We start from the raw sequence: 21,158 nt of genomic DNA on the forward strand, positions 1-21,158 counted from the left end.
AAGTCAAAAGGCAAATCCTTAACTTTAATCTTCTTTAGAGGAGAAAGATCTTTGGACTAAAAGGGTTACAATAAACAATGGAGGAAAAGAGAAACTTTCTAAAGTGGGTAGAAATTATATGAAGCCCCTAACTGCTCTAAATGAGGTAAGTCTCTGACTCCTGAAAATTATATCTCATGCTTCGAGGACTGAAAACTGTCATATTCATTTGATCTCAGATACAATGGAGAATCCTCAAAGACTGGAGAAGGCAAAAAGAAGTTTCCATTTTTAAAACAGGTTAAAAGGTAAAATTTGCAAATTATATAAAGATTTCAACAAGATTCTAGAATAGATTACCAACTTAAAAAAAGAAGTTGTTATTATTAAAGCAAGAGTTGGTCAGCAAACTCCATTTGAGGGTCAAATCTCCCAAGATGCCTATTTTATACATAAAGTTTTACTGGAACACAGAGACACCCACAGTTTTTATATTATCTGTGGCTGCTTAACCACTACAAAAGCAGAGCTGAGTAGCCCTCAAAGTGTAAAGCACTTACTATATAGCCCTTTACAGAAACAAAGGGCCAAGCACCTTCATTTTCGGAAAAAAGTCCCGTCCTCTTGGGGCTTTTATTGGCTCTCTACACACAACTCCCTAGCAGACTAACATTGCTTCTCTGAGTTATCAGAGCAGGAAAAGAAGTATTTAGATGTCAGCAAGGTATGCGACACAAAATAACCTTGGGGATAAAATTTAGTCAATGGATCTGAACCATAATAAAATTGCCGTAGGAGAAAGTAAAACTGAGCGATTAAAAACAATCTTCAGTTTCCTAAAGGTGTATTACAAAGGTATTTTATAGCATCCAGTCCATCACGTTTGGATCTTCTTGTCATCCCTTGCATCAAGTTTAACTGAGTATAGCTGGAAGATGCTCTAACCATGAAACCTTTTTTTTAACTTTACATGTAACTTCTGAGGAATGTACACATTTCACAATGTAAAGAATATCTCCATTCCCCTCCCCACACACTGGTCTGTTTAATGCTTAAACAGATGCTTTTTAAAAGTTACTTAACAGTGATTCAACTACTGCTCATTAAATATGGCTTTACAAAAGTTCTGGAACATATCTTTTCTGTTAACGTTAGTTGGGTTATATTGGGCTGTATCATGTAAGGTAAAAGACAGCCTTTTAACCTAAGATGCTTGTGTTCCAAAAGTTTTTAAGTCGGTTGTTAAGGTACAAAACACCTTTTCATAGAAAAAAGTGGTATAAATGATAGATGAGGTTAAGGCAAATATCTAAAACCCATTAAACACACTAGGTTACTGAACCAGAGTAATCCAAGAACAGAACTATAAAACCATCATAACCCAGGCTGGTTGCTGAGCGCATGTCCTAATGATGTGGAACCACCAATGGAAAGAATTCCTGGGGAACTAAGGCAGTCAAGAAGGGATATTAGAAAGTTCAGGCCTTGGTGGGATAAGCATCTAGGACAGAAATTCTAGGAGGGAGGGATTTCTTGGTCTCTGATCGGTGAAGGGTCTCAGCAACAACAGTCTTTGTTGTTTTTATTAAATTAAGTATATTATTATTATTATTATTTGTCTTATGTCAGACAAGAACCCTTAGCTTTGTGAGACTGGGAAGAAGGTTCCTCAAAGGGCAACCCCATTCATAAGGAAAGGCTCTGTTAACTTGGAATGTCATGTTTTTGGGGACAGGATTTCACACCACGTGTAACAAAAATTCAAAAGCAAAACATTTGATTGTCAGGGACTACAGTACTTTAATAAAAAACACCTTTCTTTAAACTATACAAATTCTTAGAAAACGGCTAAAATCTAAAACATTGACACCAAATGCTAACAAGATGTGGAGCAATAGGAACTCTCATTTATTGTTGGTGAGAATGTAAAACGGTACAGCCACTTTGGAAGGCAGTTTGACAGTTTCTTACGAAACTAAACATACTCTTTTCATACAATCCAGAAATCACACTCCTTGGTATTTACCCAAAGAAACTGAAAACGTATGTCCACACAAAAACCTGCACATGAATGTTTATAGCAGCTTTATTTATAATTGCCAAAACTTGGAATCAACCAAGATGTCTTTCAACAGATGAATGAATAAACAAACTGTAGCACATACATACAATGAAATATTACTTAGTGATAAAAAAAGAAATGAGCTTTCAGTTCATGAAAAGGCAGACGAATTTTGAAAGCATACTGCTAAGTGAAAGAAGCCAATTTGAAAAGGCTACATACTGTATGATTTTTGACTAAATCACATCCTCAAAACTTTGGATAAAGTAAGAAGATAAGTGCTTGCCAGGAGCTGGGTGACAGGGAGAGGAAAGGGTGGGAGGAAAAGGAAGGAGGGATGACTAGGTGGAGCACAGGGGATTTTTAGGGCATTGGAACTATTCTGTATGATACTGTAATGGTAGATACATATTATACATCTGTCAAAACTCATAAAATGTACAAGACAAAGAATGAACCCTAATGTAAACTATGGCCTTTGGGTGATAAACATGTCAGTGTAGGTTGTTCAGTGTAACAAATGGTAACAAAACAGTAACAGGAAAGGCTGTGTGGGGTAGGGGAGGCAAAGGTTATATGGGAACTCGATTTTTCATTCAATTTTTACTATGAAAACTAAAATTGCTAAAAAAAAAAGTCTATTAATAAAAAGATTTGCATAGTTCAAAAGAGTTGATACCATCCACACATTATAACTTAAATTATTAAGCATAAAAACACATTAGCATTTTCTCCTTTTATCCCCAAAGAACAACATACTGCTTTAATTTAAAACATGAATTACTTTCCAGTCTTCAGTTGGAGTACTCAGACCATCTCAACTTCACTCTTCTGTTTTCATAAACTTCACGCTGGCATACGCCTTTCCAATGCGTTGCCACTTTGTGGACTAGAACAGCAGCTGTTTCTTACCCTCATCACCTTCCATGAAGCCAACTAGCATCACTGTCAGGACAGACACATGGTTGAAGGATGATGTGGATGAAAAACAGCTGAGAAATCGTCTCTGGCAGAAACTTGCATAATCATATAGTCATGATTATGCTATTAGGGTAAATATTTAAATTTTAATAAATGTCAAACGAATTCATGGTTAGAATGTTAGGGTGAATTATTCCTTATTTATTTAAGAGAAGGCTTTCAATAGTTCTTCAGGTCTCACCTCAGGGAGGTTTTTCCTAATGACCTTATACCATGTTTCCCTGAAAATAAGACCTAGCTAGACAATCAGCTCTAATGTGTCTTTTGGAGCAAAAATTAATATAAGACCTGGTCTTATTTTACTATAAGACTAGGTATAATATAATATAATATAGTACAGTATAGTATAGCATAGCATAGCATAATATAATATAATATAATATAATACCAGGTCTTACATTAATTTTTGCTCCAAAAGACACATTAGAGCTGATTGTCCAGCTAGGTCTTATTTTCAGGGAAACACGGTATAAAGTGAAATCTCCCAATTCCTCCCATTACCTACAGTTACCATTTTCATGGCCCTTATCACCATATCTTTTCTACTTTTTATTTCTTTATGGTCTGTCTCCCTCACCAGAGTATAAACTTTATGAGGGCTGGGATCTAGTCTCTCTTCTTTATTGCTCTATTCCAGGAACATAATAAGCTTTGAGCTTACTGAGTGCCTGCACAATGAGACTGTTGAAGAACAGACAGGTAAAGGCGTTTCCCGTATTCCAATTTGGTGATAGGTACTCTCTGCCTGCATGCTGAATGTGATATATTGCTTGACATTATTTTCACTATAACATTCATCATTTCATCATAGTCTGTAGGATATTTTTGCAGACTGTTTTGAATAGAGGGCCTGCCATGTTGCATATCTGGGGCTTAATGAATGATTCTGACGAGGCAAAAAATGGAAAGCAGATTTCCCAGAGAACATTAAATTCTATTCTTGTAAATATATGTAACTCATTTTAAAACTCTTACCACAGTTTTGCTCTTAGTAATTAAAATTATTACCATAAATTAGTGATCCTATTATATATCATACTCTGCTTTCTTTTTACCTTCATTAGAGCTTCATGATAACCCTGAAACATAAGAATTATCTTCATTTGACGAAGAAAACTGACACTCAGAGAGATTAAGTAACTTGTCTGTGGTCTACAACTTATAGAGGAAGTAAGATTCTTAGAAAAGATACAGGTCTTAAGATTCAGGTCTGTTTATCTGACTCCAAAAGCCAGTTTTCCCACGGGGCCAAGTCTCCTGCCTTTGTTCAAACACAGATTTCATTTCACACAACTCCTATCTGCAAAGTTTACGATAACATGGCACGTAGACCACTATATCCAAGCTCTATGCAGTGGGACATGTGGGCACGGCATTCAGTCTCCTGGTTCACAGAACCTCATGTACCTCATACCTTATACCTGCTACAACAACTATTTTTGTTCTACAGATGATTCTGAGACCATCCTACCAGGAGCAGACATAGTTTAAATTCCCATGTGTTGATGCAGAAAGGCAACAGGAGAGAGGCTGATTCACTGATTTATTTTTCCAGGTAGAGGAAACTACTAGGTCTTATTCCACTTGATTTGAAAATTCTCTGTTTGGCCCTAAGGAAGTTTTAGCCAACAGACTTACAGACTTGGCAAGGGATGGGATGGATGATACACTACACAAAGAAGAACGTAACCATTAGTACCTGCCATGAACAGGAAGATCTTGCATGTTATACAGCATACTTTAAATAAAGTGTGAATTAACTTCAGTTAAAAAGAGATCAGAATGTCTTCTGTAACACAGAAACCACATTCCCTGGGCTACAAGGATGATGCACTTAGAACCACTAATTCAAGCCTCGAGAATGTTCCAAGAGCTACCTGACATGATTGTAAAACAAGGTACCATAGAAAAAAAGATCTGCTTGGAAAACCTGTCAACTTCTTCCCTGGTATATGTAGGGCTTTCCAGAAACACTGTGTAGTGGAGTGAGCATTACACATCCAAGGACGCTGGGACAAGCAGTTCCAGTAATTTGTTATAAAATGGCAGCTGAAATCAGCGGGGATTCTCTAAGCCTGACAATGGAAAAGAGACTGTGTAGCCAGAAAGTATCATGATGCCTGTCTCAGAGTTCCTAACTTCCGTAGCGGCTGAGTTTCGTTTATTCATATACAATTAAGGGTGTGTGTGATTATGTGTGTTACAACATGAAATAGAGGACCAATATCACTGTAGAAGCCCATTCAGAAATCTAACAAAAACCAGGACAAGGTTGCTGCAGGAAGAAAGCACACTCTCTTTACTGTATACTGCAGTAGCTTTCCAAAGACTCCCTCTCTCCCTCTCCCTCTCCCTCTCCCTCTCCCTCCCCCTCCCCCTCTCCCTCCCCCTCCCCCTCGCCCTCCCCCTCGCCCTCCCCCTCTCCCCCTCCCGCTCCCCCTCCCTCCCCCTCTCCATCACAGAATGCAAAGAAAAGGAATCAGGTGAAACTGTGGACTGACCTAGCTGCAAGCTAGCTGAGGACAGAGGTGGAGAACGGTGAATATTCACTCATACAGAAACTCTGGGTGTCCTTTTACGATGTGCTGCCAAATTGTGGGTGGACAGCTACCAAGAGTTCAGCACCTGAATGTCCAATTTGTGCCCCTATTTGTATAAAACTCTCCTTCTTGCATTCATAAGCTTAGACCTTCTTCTAAAGAATTTTAAGCTAATAATAAAAAATGAGTTTGAGACCATTAAAAAAATTCTCGGAAATCTTTACACCTATTCTTAAGCGCTGGCACTCTGGTATTCAAATATGTTGTACTAGAGACTTTTCCCCTCATCATAAATTTTAATTTACGAGGCCATGGCAACACTCCTAATGAAGATTAATCACTGCGGTACATCCCATAAAACCTGCCCAGCTTCCTCTGACAGTGAAGTCTACTGCACATAGATATGGGACCGAAAACTGTCATGTCCTTCACAGCTTTTTTCTAGCTGCTCGGTATTAAAAACAATTTAGTCAAAGAAAAGATTTATTGGCTCAGAGTTCCCTACAAACATAACTGCAAGAGCAGAAGATGCCTTCTCAGATCAGAATTCTAATAATCAGAAAAGGTTGGGGGTGGTGAGAAGGAAATAGGAGGCAGAGGACTGCAATCACGTGACTGATCCATGATCCAGGTACTTGTACGTTTCCTTCAAAAAAAATCGCACATCATTTGGGATTGGCAAAAAGGTCTGGTCCCCAATGTTTATTTATTTGTTTTTGGTTCATAAACATATTGAAAACTGGGCGAAAACTCATGACCCTTTTTCCAGATAAATGCATGGGAGTGTCTATACACCCACACCATCATTCTGTGAACAATTGTAAGATGTTTGAGATCTTCCTACAGCTTATCCATAGAGTCTAAACTAAGAATCCCTGCTCTACAGCAATACAGAAAACATACATAATTATTTCTCTTCCCCAGGTCAAACAAAACAAAACATAAAGAACCATATAGGTTGGGTTTATATTACATATTTTTCTCACTATTAATCTGTATGTAGAACATTTTGTACTTCTCAGAAGCACATCAGCTTTTATCCTCAACTATGTTCACTGATAAGTTTCAATATTCAAGTTAAGTTTTATGATTTAGTCTTACTCTCCACAAGTTCTTCAAATGATTTCAAGAGAGAGAGATAACCCAATCTTCAACAAAGTTGTCTATTAAAGAATTCCTTATAATGGCAAAAACAAAACCAAACAAGAACCAAAAACCTAAGCATGGTTACAACCTGAAATTCCAAAAGGGGTGTGGATAAGGAATTAGGATGTATGTAGCTAAGTGATGGAATGCTATATAATCCTTTGGTATGAATGCAATTGACATGAAGGAATGAGAAGTGAAAAAAGGATGGTACTAAGAAAGCGTCATTCTCAACGGTCTTGGCAGAAGAAACAAAGTTGCCATGAGGTTAGCAGCCAAGAGAACCCTACTAGGTGGTTCATCACCCGTGACAGATGGTTCTTCTTGGCCTCATGGCATCCTGAGCTATTCATCCATCTTCTTAGAGATCCTAGCACTTCTGAAACATGACAAACTCATAACTGTCATCGAGTGACAGTTCTTCAGTGGGGTGGCTACATGATAGAGAAGTAGAAAGTCCAGGGCAAAAACTAAGACTGCAAGTAAGGTCAAATCTGGGTGCTTCTGAAACCCTAAGATTCTGAAAATATGCCCTCCTCTCCCCAACCCTCTCCCCCCAAAATAATACTTTCCTCCTTCAATGAGTAGAAACCTTTCCCCTAAAAGTCCAAAGGCAAACAATATTGCCTTTCCCCACCTCCACCCCAACAATCTGACTTGGAAAGTTTCTCTATTTATGCTATATATATATCACACAGGATATTCTTGTCTTGTTTTCAGGACAATGGCAAAATGGAGAAAGACAAAAGCAACACAACTTAAAGTAAATTAACTCCTCCTGTCATCCACAATTCATGTTAAGTTCTGATAAAAGCTCTATGAAATTTGATAGTTCATGGAAATTGTATATTGCAAATAAGAAGAGATGATCGAGATTTTTCTCTCGAAAGTTGTCAGACATACAGGAATCAGGAATAAATCTCCTGAAATTAAAAAGAGTAAAAGCAAAGAATGGCAAACACAACTGTCAATATGCCATTAAGCTGACTGGACTTCTTTCCACATCTGTCACACACAATTAAGATTCACCAATGAACAGAGATTCAAGTAAGTGGAAACTATAGTCAATAAGTATTTTTCTTTTAACAATCACCTAGACTTTGAGTGAGAAAAATCCTTTTTAAAAAATCATCTCCTGTATTTGGCACCAGTAATTCCACTAGAATTTATATAAAATATATAATATGTCATACCCAGCCCCAATCAAATACAGTTACGAAGGAAATGGACATGCTTTCTGGGAATTTTCCTTCCCCAGAAATTCATCTTTGCCTCATACCCATTTCTTTTTCAGGTGAAAAGCCATCCATATATTACAAAGCTGACTATAACATCTTGGAAGAGTAGTTGCTGGGCAGTTTACTGAAGCGATGTCACAGAACAACATTAGGAGAAACCACAGAGATGAAAATGGTCCATCTCCTCCACGTAAGAGATTCATCTTAAAAATAGCCAAATTTCCTCAAAAACAGTCAACTCATATGGAACAGATTTTAAAAGCAAAACAAAAACTCCAAACAAATGAAAAAACAGACAAAAATCCTTGATCAGTCTTTTGATTCAGAGCTGTGTCAGACTAGGCAAAAAAGAACAGCTATTTAAATATATTAGATGTGAAACATACATTCTAAACAGGAAAAGGTATCAATCCATAGAGAAGTTACCATGTCTAAATTGTGCCAATAGTCTCAGTACAAACTACAGATGTAATTAATTGGTCCTGTGCCACCTACCAAACACCCCACACCATAAAATAATTCTTTATAAAGCAACTTGCCTTAGCCAGAGACCATGGTCTGTGAAGAAAAGATTGATATAAGTCAGGAAGAGTCTAACCACAACCTTTTCCTTGTTTTATTGTTTGAAAAAGGTTAAGATTATAAATATTAAAAACTTAATTTGACTGGATAATGAATATCTGGAACATCCAGCTGCTCTTTTTCATCATATTCCACGCTTTGCAAATTTTCACATCATTAGCAATTCACAGGAAGATGGCCGTAAACCAAACATGATGAATGCTACTATATATACAAAAATTAATCTTAGATAACATGCTCAGAACCAAATCTCTCAGCTTATGAGGCACAGCTAAAAGGAACAACTTTATTGAAAGTGGGTTTAATTATAATTTGGTTAAAAACACTCTTCCCTCATGTCAAAGGCCACAGTCTTTAGAAGGGTGGTTACCCTTCTCCTTGCTCAGCTAAGACTTAAACTTACTTCAGATTTAGCTTTGATGTCACCTCCCTTTAGGAAGCGCTTTCAGATTCAGCAGGTCCATCACTTAGGTGTCCTCCAAGTTCATTCCCAACCTCCCCTCCTCCCCACTACTTCCCCTGGGTACAAATCACAGCACTTACACCCATCATATCGTATTGCAGTTCCTGCTGGGCAACTTGTAAATGCCACTGAACTAAAAACTATGAAAGCAGGAAAGTATTTTTCTTGCTTAATGTTTTATCCTCTGTACCTAAAATCACCTTGACTGGCACATGATAGTTATTTAAAAAATTCTTACTTGGAAGAATGGATAGAGGAAATATTACAAACTAGAGACTAACAGATCAAGTGGATATTTTTAACTCTTAAGTAGAATGTGATTTAAATAATGCCGAAGGCTCTTACTCCAGTTCTTGGCACCACATACAGAAACTTGTCAAAATCTTTTTATTGTGAAAGCAGTATAACTACACTATATGGACTAATTGGGAGATAAAGACATGAAAAGTCACGTATGAGCAAAAAGACCATTGCAAGATTTGAGGTCTTTTTTCCTCAAAAGGTATAAAAGCCTATATGAAAACTCACTGGAGACCAGAACATATGATTCCATATAGTTCCTAGCAGACCAATGAATTCTATGTCACGAAGGCCACTGCAACAAAGAGCTAGGTTTCCTACCAAATTGTTCTGTTTCTATTTTAATAACAATAACAACAAATTGTAACATCTTGTATTAATTCTACCAATGCTAAATTTCACAGTTCCAAAGGGGAAACCAGAAGTGAAAGCCACAGCGTAAAACACATCCTGGACCAATATGTAACAAGGATAAAGATGAGGAAAGAAACTGGAGAGCATCAAAGCAAAGTCTCCCTTCTATACTTGTTTTGAAAAAGCACACAAATGCTTAGAGCCTCCGACTAAGTTGGGCATCTGCTGCTGACAACCCAGCTGAATGACATCCTTCTGTACTATGGGTAGATTACCCATTCCCTCTACTTCTCAGCTTTGTATCTGAGAATAATGGCACTATTAATGGCAGCATTCTTAAAAGTCCTTGAAAGGAACTCAGGGCCACATTATTTTCATCGTCCCTGGGACCATATCATAAGCAAGACATCTCTTTTTGTCATGCTGACTTAAAGGAATTGAATCTCGCAAATCAGCATCCCTCTGGAATCTCGGTGTGAGAGACGACAATTCTGATATTTCTAGAGGGTTGGGGATGGTTTAAACTCTACTGTGGCTGTGCACTGACTGAGCTGAGAAGGAGAGAGGTACAAACTCTTTAAAACCCTATCACACCTCTCTGAGGAGGAATTACTGACCCCAAATTCAGTCATTTTCCATTAAATCTGGCACTTTTTTGCCTATTTCCTACTAAGTGTCTTTCCATGTAGAGACACAAAAGTGTTACCGATATTGAATATTTATGGATGTCACCAAGGTGAAGGAAAAAGAAATACCCAGAGAAAACTTTCAAAGTAAGTAAACTAGCTCATGCTAGTTATTTTGGGACTAACAGCCATTTTCTAATTAGTGTATCTAGTCCCTTAAGAGAAAATTCATATCTGAAAATGCAAAGTTAATACTCAGAGAATAACCTACTGGGAGAGCAAAGATGACCAAGAGGCAGGAACTCTAGCTGTTCCTACAATTATTGAGTGGAAGTTAGAAACAATGCATCAAATAAAATCCATGAACACATGGCAAGGACCCTCTAAAGTCGACATCACAAATCTTAGCATCTAGTCATGTTTATGAGACAAAGAAAAAAGATATAGCCAAACGGGAACAATACAGGAACACTGGGAACACTGTACTGGCACTAATATTACATAAATAGCATTAGCAATTATTACTGTCAAAATTCTAGTGTATATGGATTTACTTGTGAATACTTTTTCTTATCCAAAACAATTTTGGGTTTAGTTTACATATATCTTTATTCATTGCTACTGAAGTAATTTTAAAAGAGAAGGAATAGGGGGGGAAATGGAAATAAGAGTATAAACAAAAATTTCACATGTAGACTACTGCTTGTAACTTACCCTAAACCCTGCCTTCTACTCCAGGAATAGCACATAGGTCTCACCTGGTGTAGCAAACATAGCTGATTGATAGAGGATGTACTGGGAAGGACTGCTTGGGCTAAATGGAAAGGAATGATAGACAAGTCCTATTCTGGATGAAGGATGGGGAAATTAAGCACCAGTAATGTATACCTGCCACCCTGGGTCTAGTTCAGTGTTTCTCAACTGTGGGAGATTCTGCTCGCCAAGGGGTATCTGGCAATGTCTAAGGATTATTTCTGGTTGTCCCAACTGGGAGGTGCTAGTGGTTCTACCAAGTACAATGTTATACCATCTACAATCATCCCCAAGCCCCCACCACCAACAACAACAAAGAGTTATCTGGGCCAGAATGTCAATAATGCTAAAGCTGGGAAACCACAGTCTAGTTAAATCTATCCTGCAGTGCATGGATCAGGTCTTCAGCCAAATGACCTCAAATTTATCTTCAGGAAGTTTTCCTGCGCTACCTCTCCTAATGCTAGAGTAATGCTATATAACCTGATTGGAATATTAGAACTAGGCAATCAATTTGATATCGGCAATTCACACTGATCTGTCCCTATCTTGTATCGTGATCGCAGACAAATTACGCCTTGGTTTCTTCATCTATAAGAAGAAGTGGTAGACTATATATAGTCACTGTTGATAGACAAAAGACAAACTGCTAAGAATCCCTTTAAATGGGCTAAGGGAATAAAGCTCTGCTGATATTCTTTTCAACAAAAGATAATTTTTTCCTTAGCTTAAAACAAGTTTACCAGTTCATTTCAATCTCCACTAATGCAGAGTTACCAGCTGTGCTTACCATTAAAACTATTTAAATTTTCATGTAATGTTTAAATATTTTCCATCTGAACCCTTATCTTTAAGTTAAGATGCTTTGGCATCCTAAGGCACTTCTACCTTCTTGTCCACCACCATTACACTATCTGAACTTGGCTTCCGATTCTCCAACCATCTATTCTGTCATCTCCTATATCATTTAAGCTTTTAAGACCAACTGCATAGCTGTTCATCATTATATTTCTTTTTACTCTATAAATCTCTTTCATCAATCAATTAATTAATTCAAATATTTCAGGGTCTTCGTTAGGCCTATGACATTAACGGTGGGGACAGGAGTAGAGGCTGGAGCTGGAAGTGTTGGTACAGAGAGAGTTTCTAGCTACAAAGCATTTACAGGCTAATTAAGAGAATGAAACACATGAAGCTATTAGAGAACAAGTCACATGAACTATGTGGTAGCAGGGACTGTCACTATGAGGGTACGAAATGCCTGGAGAATGAAACAAAGTATCTGCTGTACATTGATTATGGATGAATCAGAAACTATCATAAAAAATGTTAGGAACAAAATCCTTATGAATCAGATACAGAAGGAATGCTGACATCTTGACAATGACTTCAAAGGCTGGTTCTATGTTTTAAAGGTATGTTAGATAGATGTGCAAAATATGGCTGCATAACCAACTGTAAGAACCAATTAATGTTCCTTCCAGAGAGTAAAATTACACAGAAACATTTGGAAGTTAATGATAGAAAGTCATATGTGTTAAGTCAGATCACATCTATCAAAATGAGATTCCCATAAACCACCCTGAAAGAGAAACATTTACATAAGAACAGAAGGGGCAACAAACTTGACCATATTGGTAGTTCATCAAGGTCTCGACATGTGCACCAAGGAACTTTCGAAAGCAAAGTGTGTATGTTCACTCTTAAAAGTCAATTTATAAAGATTAGAACTATGCCCTGAACTTAAATTATTTAACCGTTATGGCATACATATGTTTGTAAATCCTAATCAAATTGTTTTCATCTGTGTTGCCTCTTGAGTTAGTAAAGCTTATGTCTACTCTACTACCTAGTCGGCAAATACTAGAAAGGCATTATGTCCACTACCTACGTGTCCAATAGCAAATGTCTCAAGTTTCTGGAATCACTTGGGAAGACTGCATTTTGGATGTCACTTCACAATTACAAAATAATTATGTTTCAATGAACGCAAGAATAAAATGAAAAGTAACTCTGAAATGATCTTCATATAGCATTTTCTCCTAAGGAGATAATTTTTTTGAGATCTTTCCATAATGTTGTTCTTACTTAAAACCATATTATAGCTCTCTGTGGCCTATTTCTCCAACTCTAAACCTGTGCTAACATTTTGGGGCTCCATCAAGCTTGCTCTTTCCTCAATCATATTAACTTCATCTGTCATTAGTACCTATCTTCTCTTAAACAAGAGCATTGATTTAGAATGTCCATGCAAAACAATGTCCTCAACTTTTAAACCAATAGAATCTCAATCTTATCTAATACACAGCACTTTGAAAATAAATGCTGAGCAAGTCATACTATTATTCAATTCATCACACTTCATCTGTTTTTGACATGGTAGCAAATAAGTCCACATTACAAATGAACAGATTTTAAATGAGAGAAATTATTAAGGGCTGTTTTTCATTATTTTATGTATTTGTTACTTAATTTTATATCAAAGTATTTAAAATTCAGAGAGACATTTTTAACAACATTCTCAACAGTGTCCTTTGAAAATGAAATCAAAATAAAATTCTGCCTGTTTGCATTAAATATACCCCAGTGCATCAAATGCTTAAGCATAAAGGACTCAGAAAGTAAGACATAACAAAAAAAGAATAGCAAAAGAAAAATACAACTTTTACAACACTGTTATATCTGTTAACAGGATTTACAGAAAAAATAACAGAACCCTTAAAATGATGATGAGAACATGAAACATTCGTCTCTACAACATCTTTTGGATTAAAAGGAGAAGACCCATATACTTAATGCTACCAATGGTAAAAACATACCTAATTTTATTTTCCATATCTTCACTATCTGATTCTTCAGAGCTTCTGTACTTGTCTGGATCTGGAAGTGTGCTTGGATCAAATCCATCATCATCATCATCGCTCCAATCCAGAAAGGCTTCTTCTTCATCTTTGGACTAAGAAAACACAAGCGAAATTGTGGTTTAAGAAAATAGACGATAATCAGGTCTTATTTGTAGAACCAAATAAATAACCCGCTAATTGAGATCCTCAAATTAGAAGCCTTCTATTCTGGTGAAAGCCTCTATGTGACTTTCAGAACCATCATCATTTGCAAAGAGAAAGAAAACTCATATCATTTCAGAAATAAAATGAAATAAAATATGGTTCCAAAAGACTATTAAGTCACTGAAAAACAATATGGTGAAAAACTGTCAGTTTTATTACTTCTATATAACGCAACTATCAGAGGAAAAAGTATAAAATAAAGTTATTTCAGTGCTCCTATCCACACACATTTAAATTTCAAAACTACCAAAAATATTAGGTGAAAATATAAAAGGCCAGAAGGTAGAGTACAGACATTCTTTTTGTCTGATGATTTGGATCATTTTATAACCATAATAATCTAAGTCTTAAAATAACAATCAGATACATACAAGTTCATTAATAGTAAAGGGTCTTCTACATTCAATTATAAGTATAAAGTCACTAAGAACAATGGAAAAAGGGAAGGAATACCAAGAGATAAGAAAAGTAACACATTGAAGAAATTGGGACTATCCAGTTTCATACAACTAGGTTGGCAGATGGCATTTTTTTGCTTTTTATGGTAGTTTATTTTTGTCAAAGAACAAAGTAATGCTAAAATAAACTTACTACACATTTATGTAATAAATACCCCCTATAACAAATTTATTTCTGGCACACTGGTTTTGTTACTTAGTAGATAAGAAACACAAACAAGCATTTCCACATGCTTTTAACAAATTATAAGTAGGACTAACAAGAAAAAATCTGGATAAGTTTCTCTCAGTTGCCATCTTTGTAATTCTTTACACCAGGCAAGACAAACTTCAATGATTCTTTGTTTTCAACTGTTTAATGCTCTTTTCCAGACACTGAAAACAACTCAACATAGTGTAGCAATTGACTGCAGGCCACTGTGGAATTCCACTAACACTTCTGCACAACTCTCCCTTCATAACCTCTAACCATAACAAAAGGAGGAAGATGTAAAGAAAACAAGGATTAGTCACCACTGCAAAATTCCCTTACTGCTTTTCTGGTAAAGCTCCCTGCTAAAAATAAAATGTCTGGAAACAAATATCGGAGGGGAAGAAAAAGACTGCCATCAGAAGCAGTAAGCAGCACACTTGACGCATACTATATGTCTACTTGAAAATAATCAAGAATATCAGCAAAAATTGAATGTCATCATATATTCAAGAACACTAGTCTGAGCTACAAGATATTCCCAATTTCCAGTCTGATGCTCTCAAAGGAATTTGCTGTCTGAAGGTGAAGAGGCAGACTCAAAAAAATTCTCAACTTTTTTGGTTTTAGGTAACCTTTACACTTAAAAAGTATGAAGGACTCTAAAGAGCTACTGACATTTACTGTATTAGAAATTGAAAACTAAGATTTGTTTTTAAAAATTTATTCATTTAAAATAATAAAACACTACTAATTAACATAAATAGCATATTTTAATGAAAAATAGCTGTAATTTCTGAAATAAAAGTACATTGTTTTATATTTTTGCAAATTACTCTAATGTCTCACTTAAAGGAGATAGCTAAATCCTCAAGTTTGCGTCTGCATTTGATTTTTTCTGGTTAAAGTATATTAGGAAAATCAGTCTCACAGAGACAGATACTCGTATTTGGGAAAGGGAGTAGTAATTTAATAATAGCCTTTTCAGATAATTGCAGTTACTCTTCTTTGATACCACAACAAATCTTTATGAGTGGTAGTTTCTTAAAAATTAGTTGCAATATGGAATCTGAAGCCATATCAATAATCTTTTTGTGCTGTTACATTAAAATCCATTGGTCTACTTTGCATTTTGAATGGCTCTTTTATCAGTGAATGATTTCGGAACATCATGCATTTGCTATTTGGAAAATACTGGTTCACTTAACTATGCAGATCTTCCTTATATGGATCTTCATATGTTGACACATTTCATTATACAATATTTTTAAAAATCATGTTTGTTAATATCACCATCAATATCACAAGAAATGTTTTTCAAAGTATTGGAAAGCTTTTAATAATTACAAGTTTTCCAAAGTAAAATTGAGAAATACTGGTAAATAAAATTTTCCAACATTCTAAATTTTTCTTAAACGTTCAAATTTTATAATTAGCAACAATAATTTTCAGGTTTTTCCTTGAAATGAAAACGTGTCATTTTCCTCTGGTTGCTTTCAAAATTTTCTTTATTATATAGCAGTTTGACTATGATATGTCTAGGAATGGTTTTGTTTGTATTCATCCTTCTTGGGGTTCTCCGATGTTCTTGGATCTATCAATTAATGGTTTTTACTAAATTGAAATTTTGGGGGCCATTATTTCTTTAAATATTTTTTATGCTTCTTTCTCATCTCTCCTTCCATGATTACAAGAGTAGGTATATTGGACTACTTCACAGTTCTCTTAGGTTTTGTTCATTTTTCTTCAATCTTTTTTCTTTCTATTCTTTGGACAGGGTCATTTCTACTGGGTCTTTAGGTTTTGCAGTTCCTTTCTTCTGACATCTCAAAACTGCTTTTGTGCCCACCTAGCAATTTTTTTTTTTTTTTTTTAAGAATAATTGTACTTTTCAGCTCTAGGACTTCCACATTTATTTTTGTTTTGTTTTAAAGTTTTAAATATAGTTTACACAGCTCTGTTGAGATTACCTACCTGTTTATTCATTCACACTATATTTTCCTTTAACTCTTTGAACATATTTTTAAAATAGCTGCTTGGAAGTCTTTGCTAAATTCAAATCTGGGCTGAGAGTTTCCATTGCCTTTTTCTTGGACATAGATCACATTTTCCTCCTTCACTGCATGTAAATATTTTTGTAGACAACTAGGCACTGTAGATAATATAAAAACACTCAATTCTGTCTGGTTTTTCTGAGGACTACTGAAGTTGTATTCTAATAGTTATCTTGCTTTGATTCAAACTGCAAACTTTTTCTAACCCATGGTACTCAGCTGCTTATATCTCTGTTTTGTTCTTGTGGCTTCTATTTGCTGCTTTTTTAGCCTGATTTCCTGTGGTTCTCCCTTACCCTGTGAAATGTGACACTCAGCCAAGGATTTAGGCAGAGTTGGTCTCACCTTCTGCAGTTTCCTTGTTTCTGGGGATTCCCCTAATTTCTAGCTGTTCTGTTGGCTTTGAGATCTGTATTCAGACACCTCAAACAGAATGTTTCATTTACCTCTATTTTAGCACCTAATACCACTTAATATGCCCCTTTAGCTTTTATTACACTCCTCAATTCATGACAGTGACAAATGAATTTAAGTTGACAATCACCCCTTTCAAAAACATAACTTCTCTAAAAGGATAGGGATGATGGAAAAAAGAAATTTTTATAGTGATCTTTTTTATCTTTTGGTTCATTCTTTGAATGATTAGAAATATAGAACTATAAAATATATACTATATTTATTATGAAAAGTATAATGGGCCTCTATTAATGCCTTTTGCTTATTTAAAAATAAACAAAAATACTAGAATCTACAACAAACACAAAGCATAAATAAAAGTTACTAAGTCAAGAGGATTTTGCCATAATGAACACATTCTAGAGAAAAGTACTGTGCCTTTCTGGGGAGGTCTAGTTTAGAAGTATGCTTTTTCTAGCTACTGTGTTTTCCCGAAAATAAGACTGGGTCTTATATTAATTTTTGCTCCAAAAGATGCATTAGGGCTTATGTTCAGGGGATGTCATCCTGAAAAATCATGCTAGGGCTTCTTTTCTGGTTAGGTCTTATTTTCAGGGAAACATGGTATACAAGGTAGCAAAGAAAATGGACATTCTAGCTGCTGTCTCTATCCTTGTGATTTCATGAATCATTTAAAAAATAATTTATAAATATGGCAGCACAATCATTTTTATCTCTTTCTGACCTAATTTTCATGCAAGACAGCACAAATACTGATATACCTATCACCTCCCAACTGATTGTGACACCTCAGTATGTTAGGACACCCTTGCTGGAGACTCACTTCTGTCAGTAAAAGGGAACTACTTAAGTATTTTAGCAGGAGAGTAATTAAATTTGTACCTTAGAGATACTGCACCCTGGCAGCAATGGAATGGGCAATTGGAGGGTATAATATTTGAAAATAGGATATCAGTTTAAAAACTACAGTTATCCAAGTGAGAGGAGGGATTCAATGAAGGACGTGGCAATGGACATGAAGGTAGGGGACAGACAGGTATGAGAGCTGTTAAGAAGGGAGAACCAACTAGATTCCATGGGCAATGTGGGTACATAATATACTTATTCGAGAATCAACATGCACAGAAGCATAATTGTATATGTTCAGTGAGTAAGAAAGTCCCTGCCCTGATGATAAAGGAAACTGTTCTAGGATAGTTACCCACATAAGCAGTAAAATGAAAGCCAGGTTCTGCTATTTCTAGGGAACAGCCAGTCAAGACTGCATTGACTACCCCGGCCCTGCTAAACAACTAACATCTGACAGGATGCTGCCCTCAACTCACAGATCTCCGAACATGTAGCGTATTGATTATGGATCCATCAACATGCCTCTCTCTTTTCAGGTACTTCCAGGTTAGAAAGCTGCAACTACCTCTCCCTCAACTGACTAATCATGCTCCCATCTTTCTCCGCCCTCCCAGATCAAAACAAGAACCAAGAACCACTACTGTCACATCCACACTCCTCTCTTAAGGCCTTGGGAAATAATAATTATTTTAAAAAAAACTAGGTCACACAAAGAGATCAGGGTCACCTTTAAGAACTGGCTGTTCCTGAAATGTAGTTTCAGAACTTCTGTGGAAAATATTTCACCTAAAATAGGAATGACTTTTCCTAAAATAGTTATTTGGAGAACTCAATTATAAGTAGGGCAGATGAAAATATCCAAAAAAGAAATGTAACCCAGCTAGCTGTTATACTGTTTTCAGTTTTGATGATGGGAAGAAACACAGGTGACAAGTGGCCATGTCCTACAACAGATGTATGAAGGGCTCTGACATAATTATCTTACTTGATCTTCAAATCCTATGAAGCAGGAAGAAAAAGAATTATTGCTCCCATTTTCAAAATTAAGAAACTGATTCAGATGACTAAATAAAGTAACCAATGTCACACGAACCTGGACTTATGCTAGGTCTTCTCCTAAATCACTCTGAATCTCAACTTTTACCATTAAAACTTTGGATTTGCTGTTTGTACAATTATTTCTTCAGCATTAAGCACATTTTCTAAGGTTCATAAAACACACAGGGGTGCTCTCTACGTCAATTTGTGTGTGTTCACCTCCACTTTCACTACCCTTGTCCCCCAAGCCTCTCTTCTCTCTTGCATGAATAATGCACCAGCTTCCTAGTGAGTCTTCCTGTAACCATTCTTCCTGTCCTCCTGATCACTTCAATTCTCTGTGTTGTAAATAAAATGTTGCTTTTTTTAAAAAAAAGTTAAGTTTCAAATCTGACTGTGTATCATCTGGTTCCAACTCTTTAAGCCACACTTTCTTTTAAGTCCTGGAACAAGTCAAGCCCCTTGTCACCTCAGTCTTCCCACTTGCTGTTTCTCTACTAGAATCCTCTTCTACTTCCTCTTCTCTGGTCTATGGTATTTTCTGACACCAAACACGTGGTATCTCTTCAACACCAATTCTCCAGTGCCAAGTGAGTGTCCAACAACTCTATTCAATTCTGACACTATGCACAGTTGGAACAGACCCCACGGGTAAAGGATTCAGTCCCACCAGAAAACCCACATTTCAGAAGCCAGCTGCAAACGGGTTCTCCAAACTACCTCACTTTAGCCTGGCTGACTACAAATTCAGGGATTCTCACCTCTGCCTCCCTCAGATTTGATAACTCTCTAGAATGACTCCCAGAACTCAGGTAAGTGCTTTACTTATGATTGCCAGTTTAATTATTAAAGGACACAACCCAGGAACAGCCAAATGGAAGAGATGCATAGCCAGGTATAGAGAAGGGTGGGGTGCAGGGCTTCTGTGCCTTCTCCAGGTGAACCACCTTCCCAGCACACCATTACATTCATCAACTTGGAAGTTGTGGAATCTTATTGTTCAAGAGTCCTGGTAACTCAATTTCCAGCCCCAGCTTCCTCCCAGGAGGTGGGGCTTAAAGTTCCCATCCTCTAATCAGGTTTGGTCTTTCTGGTGACCAGCCCCCATTCTGAAGCTGTCTAGAGACCCCACCCTGAGTCACTTCATTAGCATAAACTCATGAGTGCTGGACAGGCTCCTTATGAATAAGAAAGTCCTATTAGGAAATTCCAAAGGTTTTAGGAGTTGTCAGGAACCAGGCACAAAGACCAAGTATATTTTTTATTATACTACATCCAGCCAACTTTCAATCACCAGGGCTCATAAAATACATGCTGTATTTCCTTATTTCTTTTTCTTTCTGAGACATTTACAACCATAGCAAAAGCAAAAACACAAATGAAATCCTGTTAAAATTGAGAGAGCAAAATATGTCTCAATGAGAAATATAAGACACTTGAAGCTTTATTAAAAAACAATGTTACAGAACTCTAGAACATCTCTGAGAAATGGAGAGGAGGGTTGATATGAGGGTGAAAGAAAAGATTATTTTTTTGTACTATACAGAAAGTAAGAGATCATCACTTAGCACCACAGTAAATTTTATTAGGCCAAAGGCCTTAAATGTTTATAAAATAAAAGGGAATGAGACTTAATTTCAATTACTTTACTAGGGAGTGGAGGCGGAAGCCATATTGCATGCAATGAATGAAGGAATGAATGGGCATGCTTGCTGGTCAGCCAGTGATTATTAGTGAAGAAATTAATTCAAAGTCTAAACATAAAGGATTATCTTTATTGCCTTCCTGTATGCAATATAGCATTCATAAGAATAAAATAGGCTTAAGAATACTATTTAGGGGCGGCCGGTTGACTCAGTTGGTTACAGCGCGGTGCTCATTTAAAGCAAGGTTGCTGGTTTGATTACCACATGGGTCAGTGAGCTGCGCCCTCCACAACTAGATTGAAAATGATGACTTGACTTGGAGCTGATGGGTCCTGGAAAAACACACTGTTCCCCAATATTCCTCAATTAAAAATAAAAAATTCTATTTAGATTTTAGTTATTTAATTCTATTTA

At 36.5% G+C, this 21,158-nt stretch overlaps 1 protein-coding gene across 2 annotated transcripts in view; it reads right to left on the reverse strand.

The window, feature by feature from the left end:
- Positions 1-21,158, reverse strand: part of DDX10 (DEAD-box helicase 10) — a 292,846-nt gene that overhangs the window by 12,509 nt on the left and 259,179 nt on the right. For both annotated transcript variants that reach the window (XM_019714905.3, XM_019714904.3), the window contains exon 17: positions 13,844-13,980. In XM_019714905.3, coding sequence (XP_019570464.3) covers positions 13,844-13,980 — 137 coding nt within the window. The remainder of the gene's footprint in view (positions 1-13,843; positions 13,981-21,158) is intronic.

This window comes from Rhinolophus sinicus, chromosome 14 (genome assembly GCF_057876585.1).
Source record: "Rhinolophus sinicus isolate RSI-liver-muscle chromosome 14, RSI-T2T, whole genome shotgun sequence".
NCBI classification, from domain to species: Eukaryota; Metazoa; Chordata; class Mammalia; order Chiroptera; family Rhinolophidae; genus Rhinolophus; species Rhinolophus sinicus.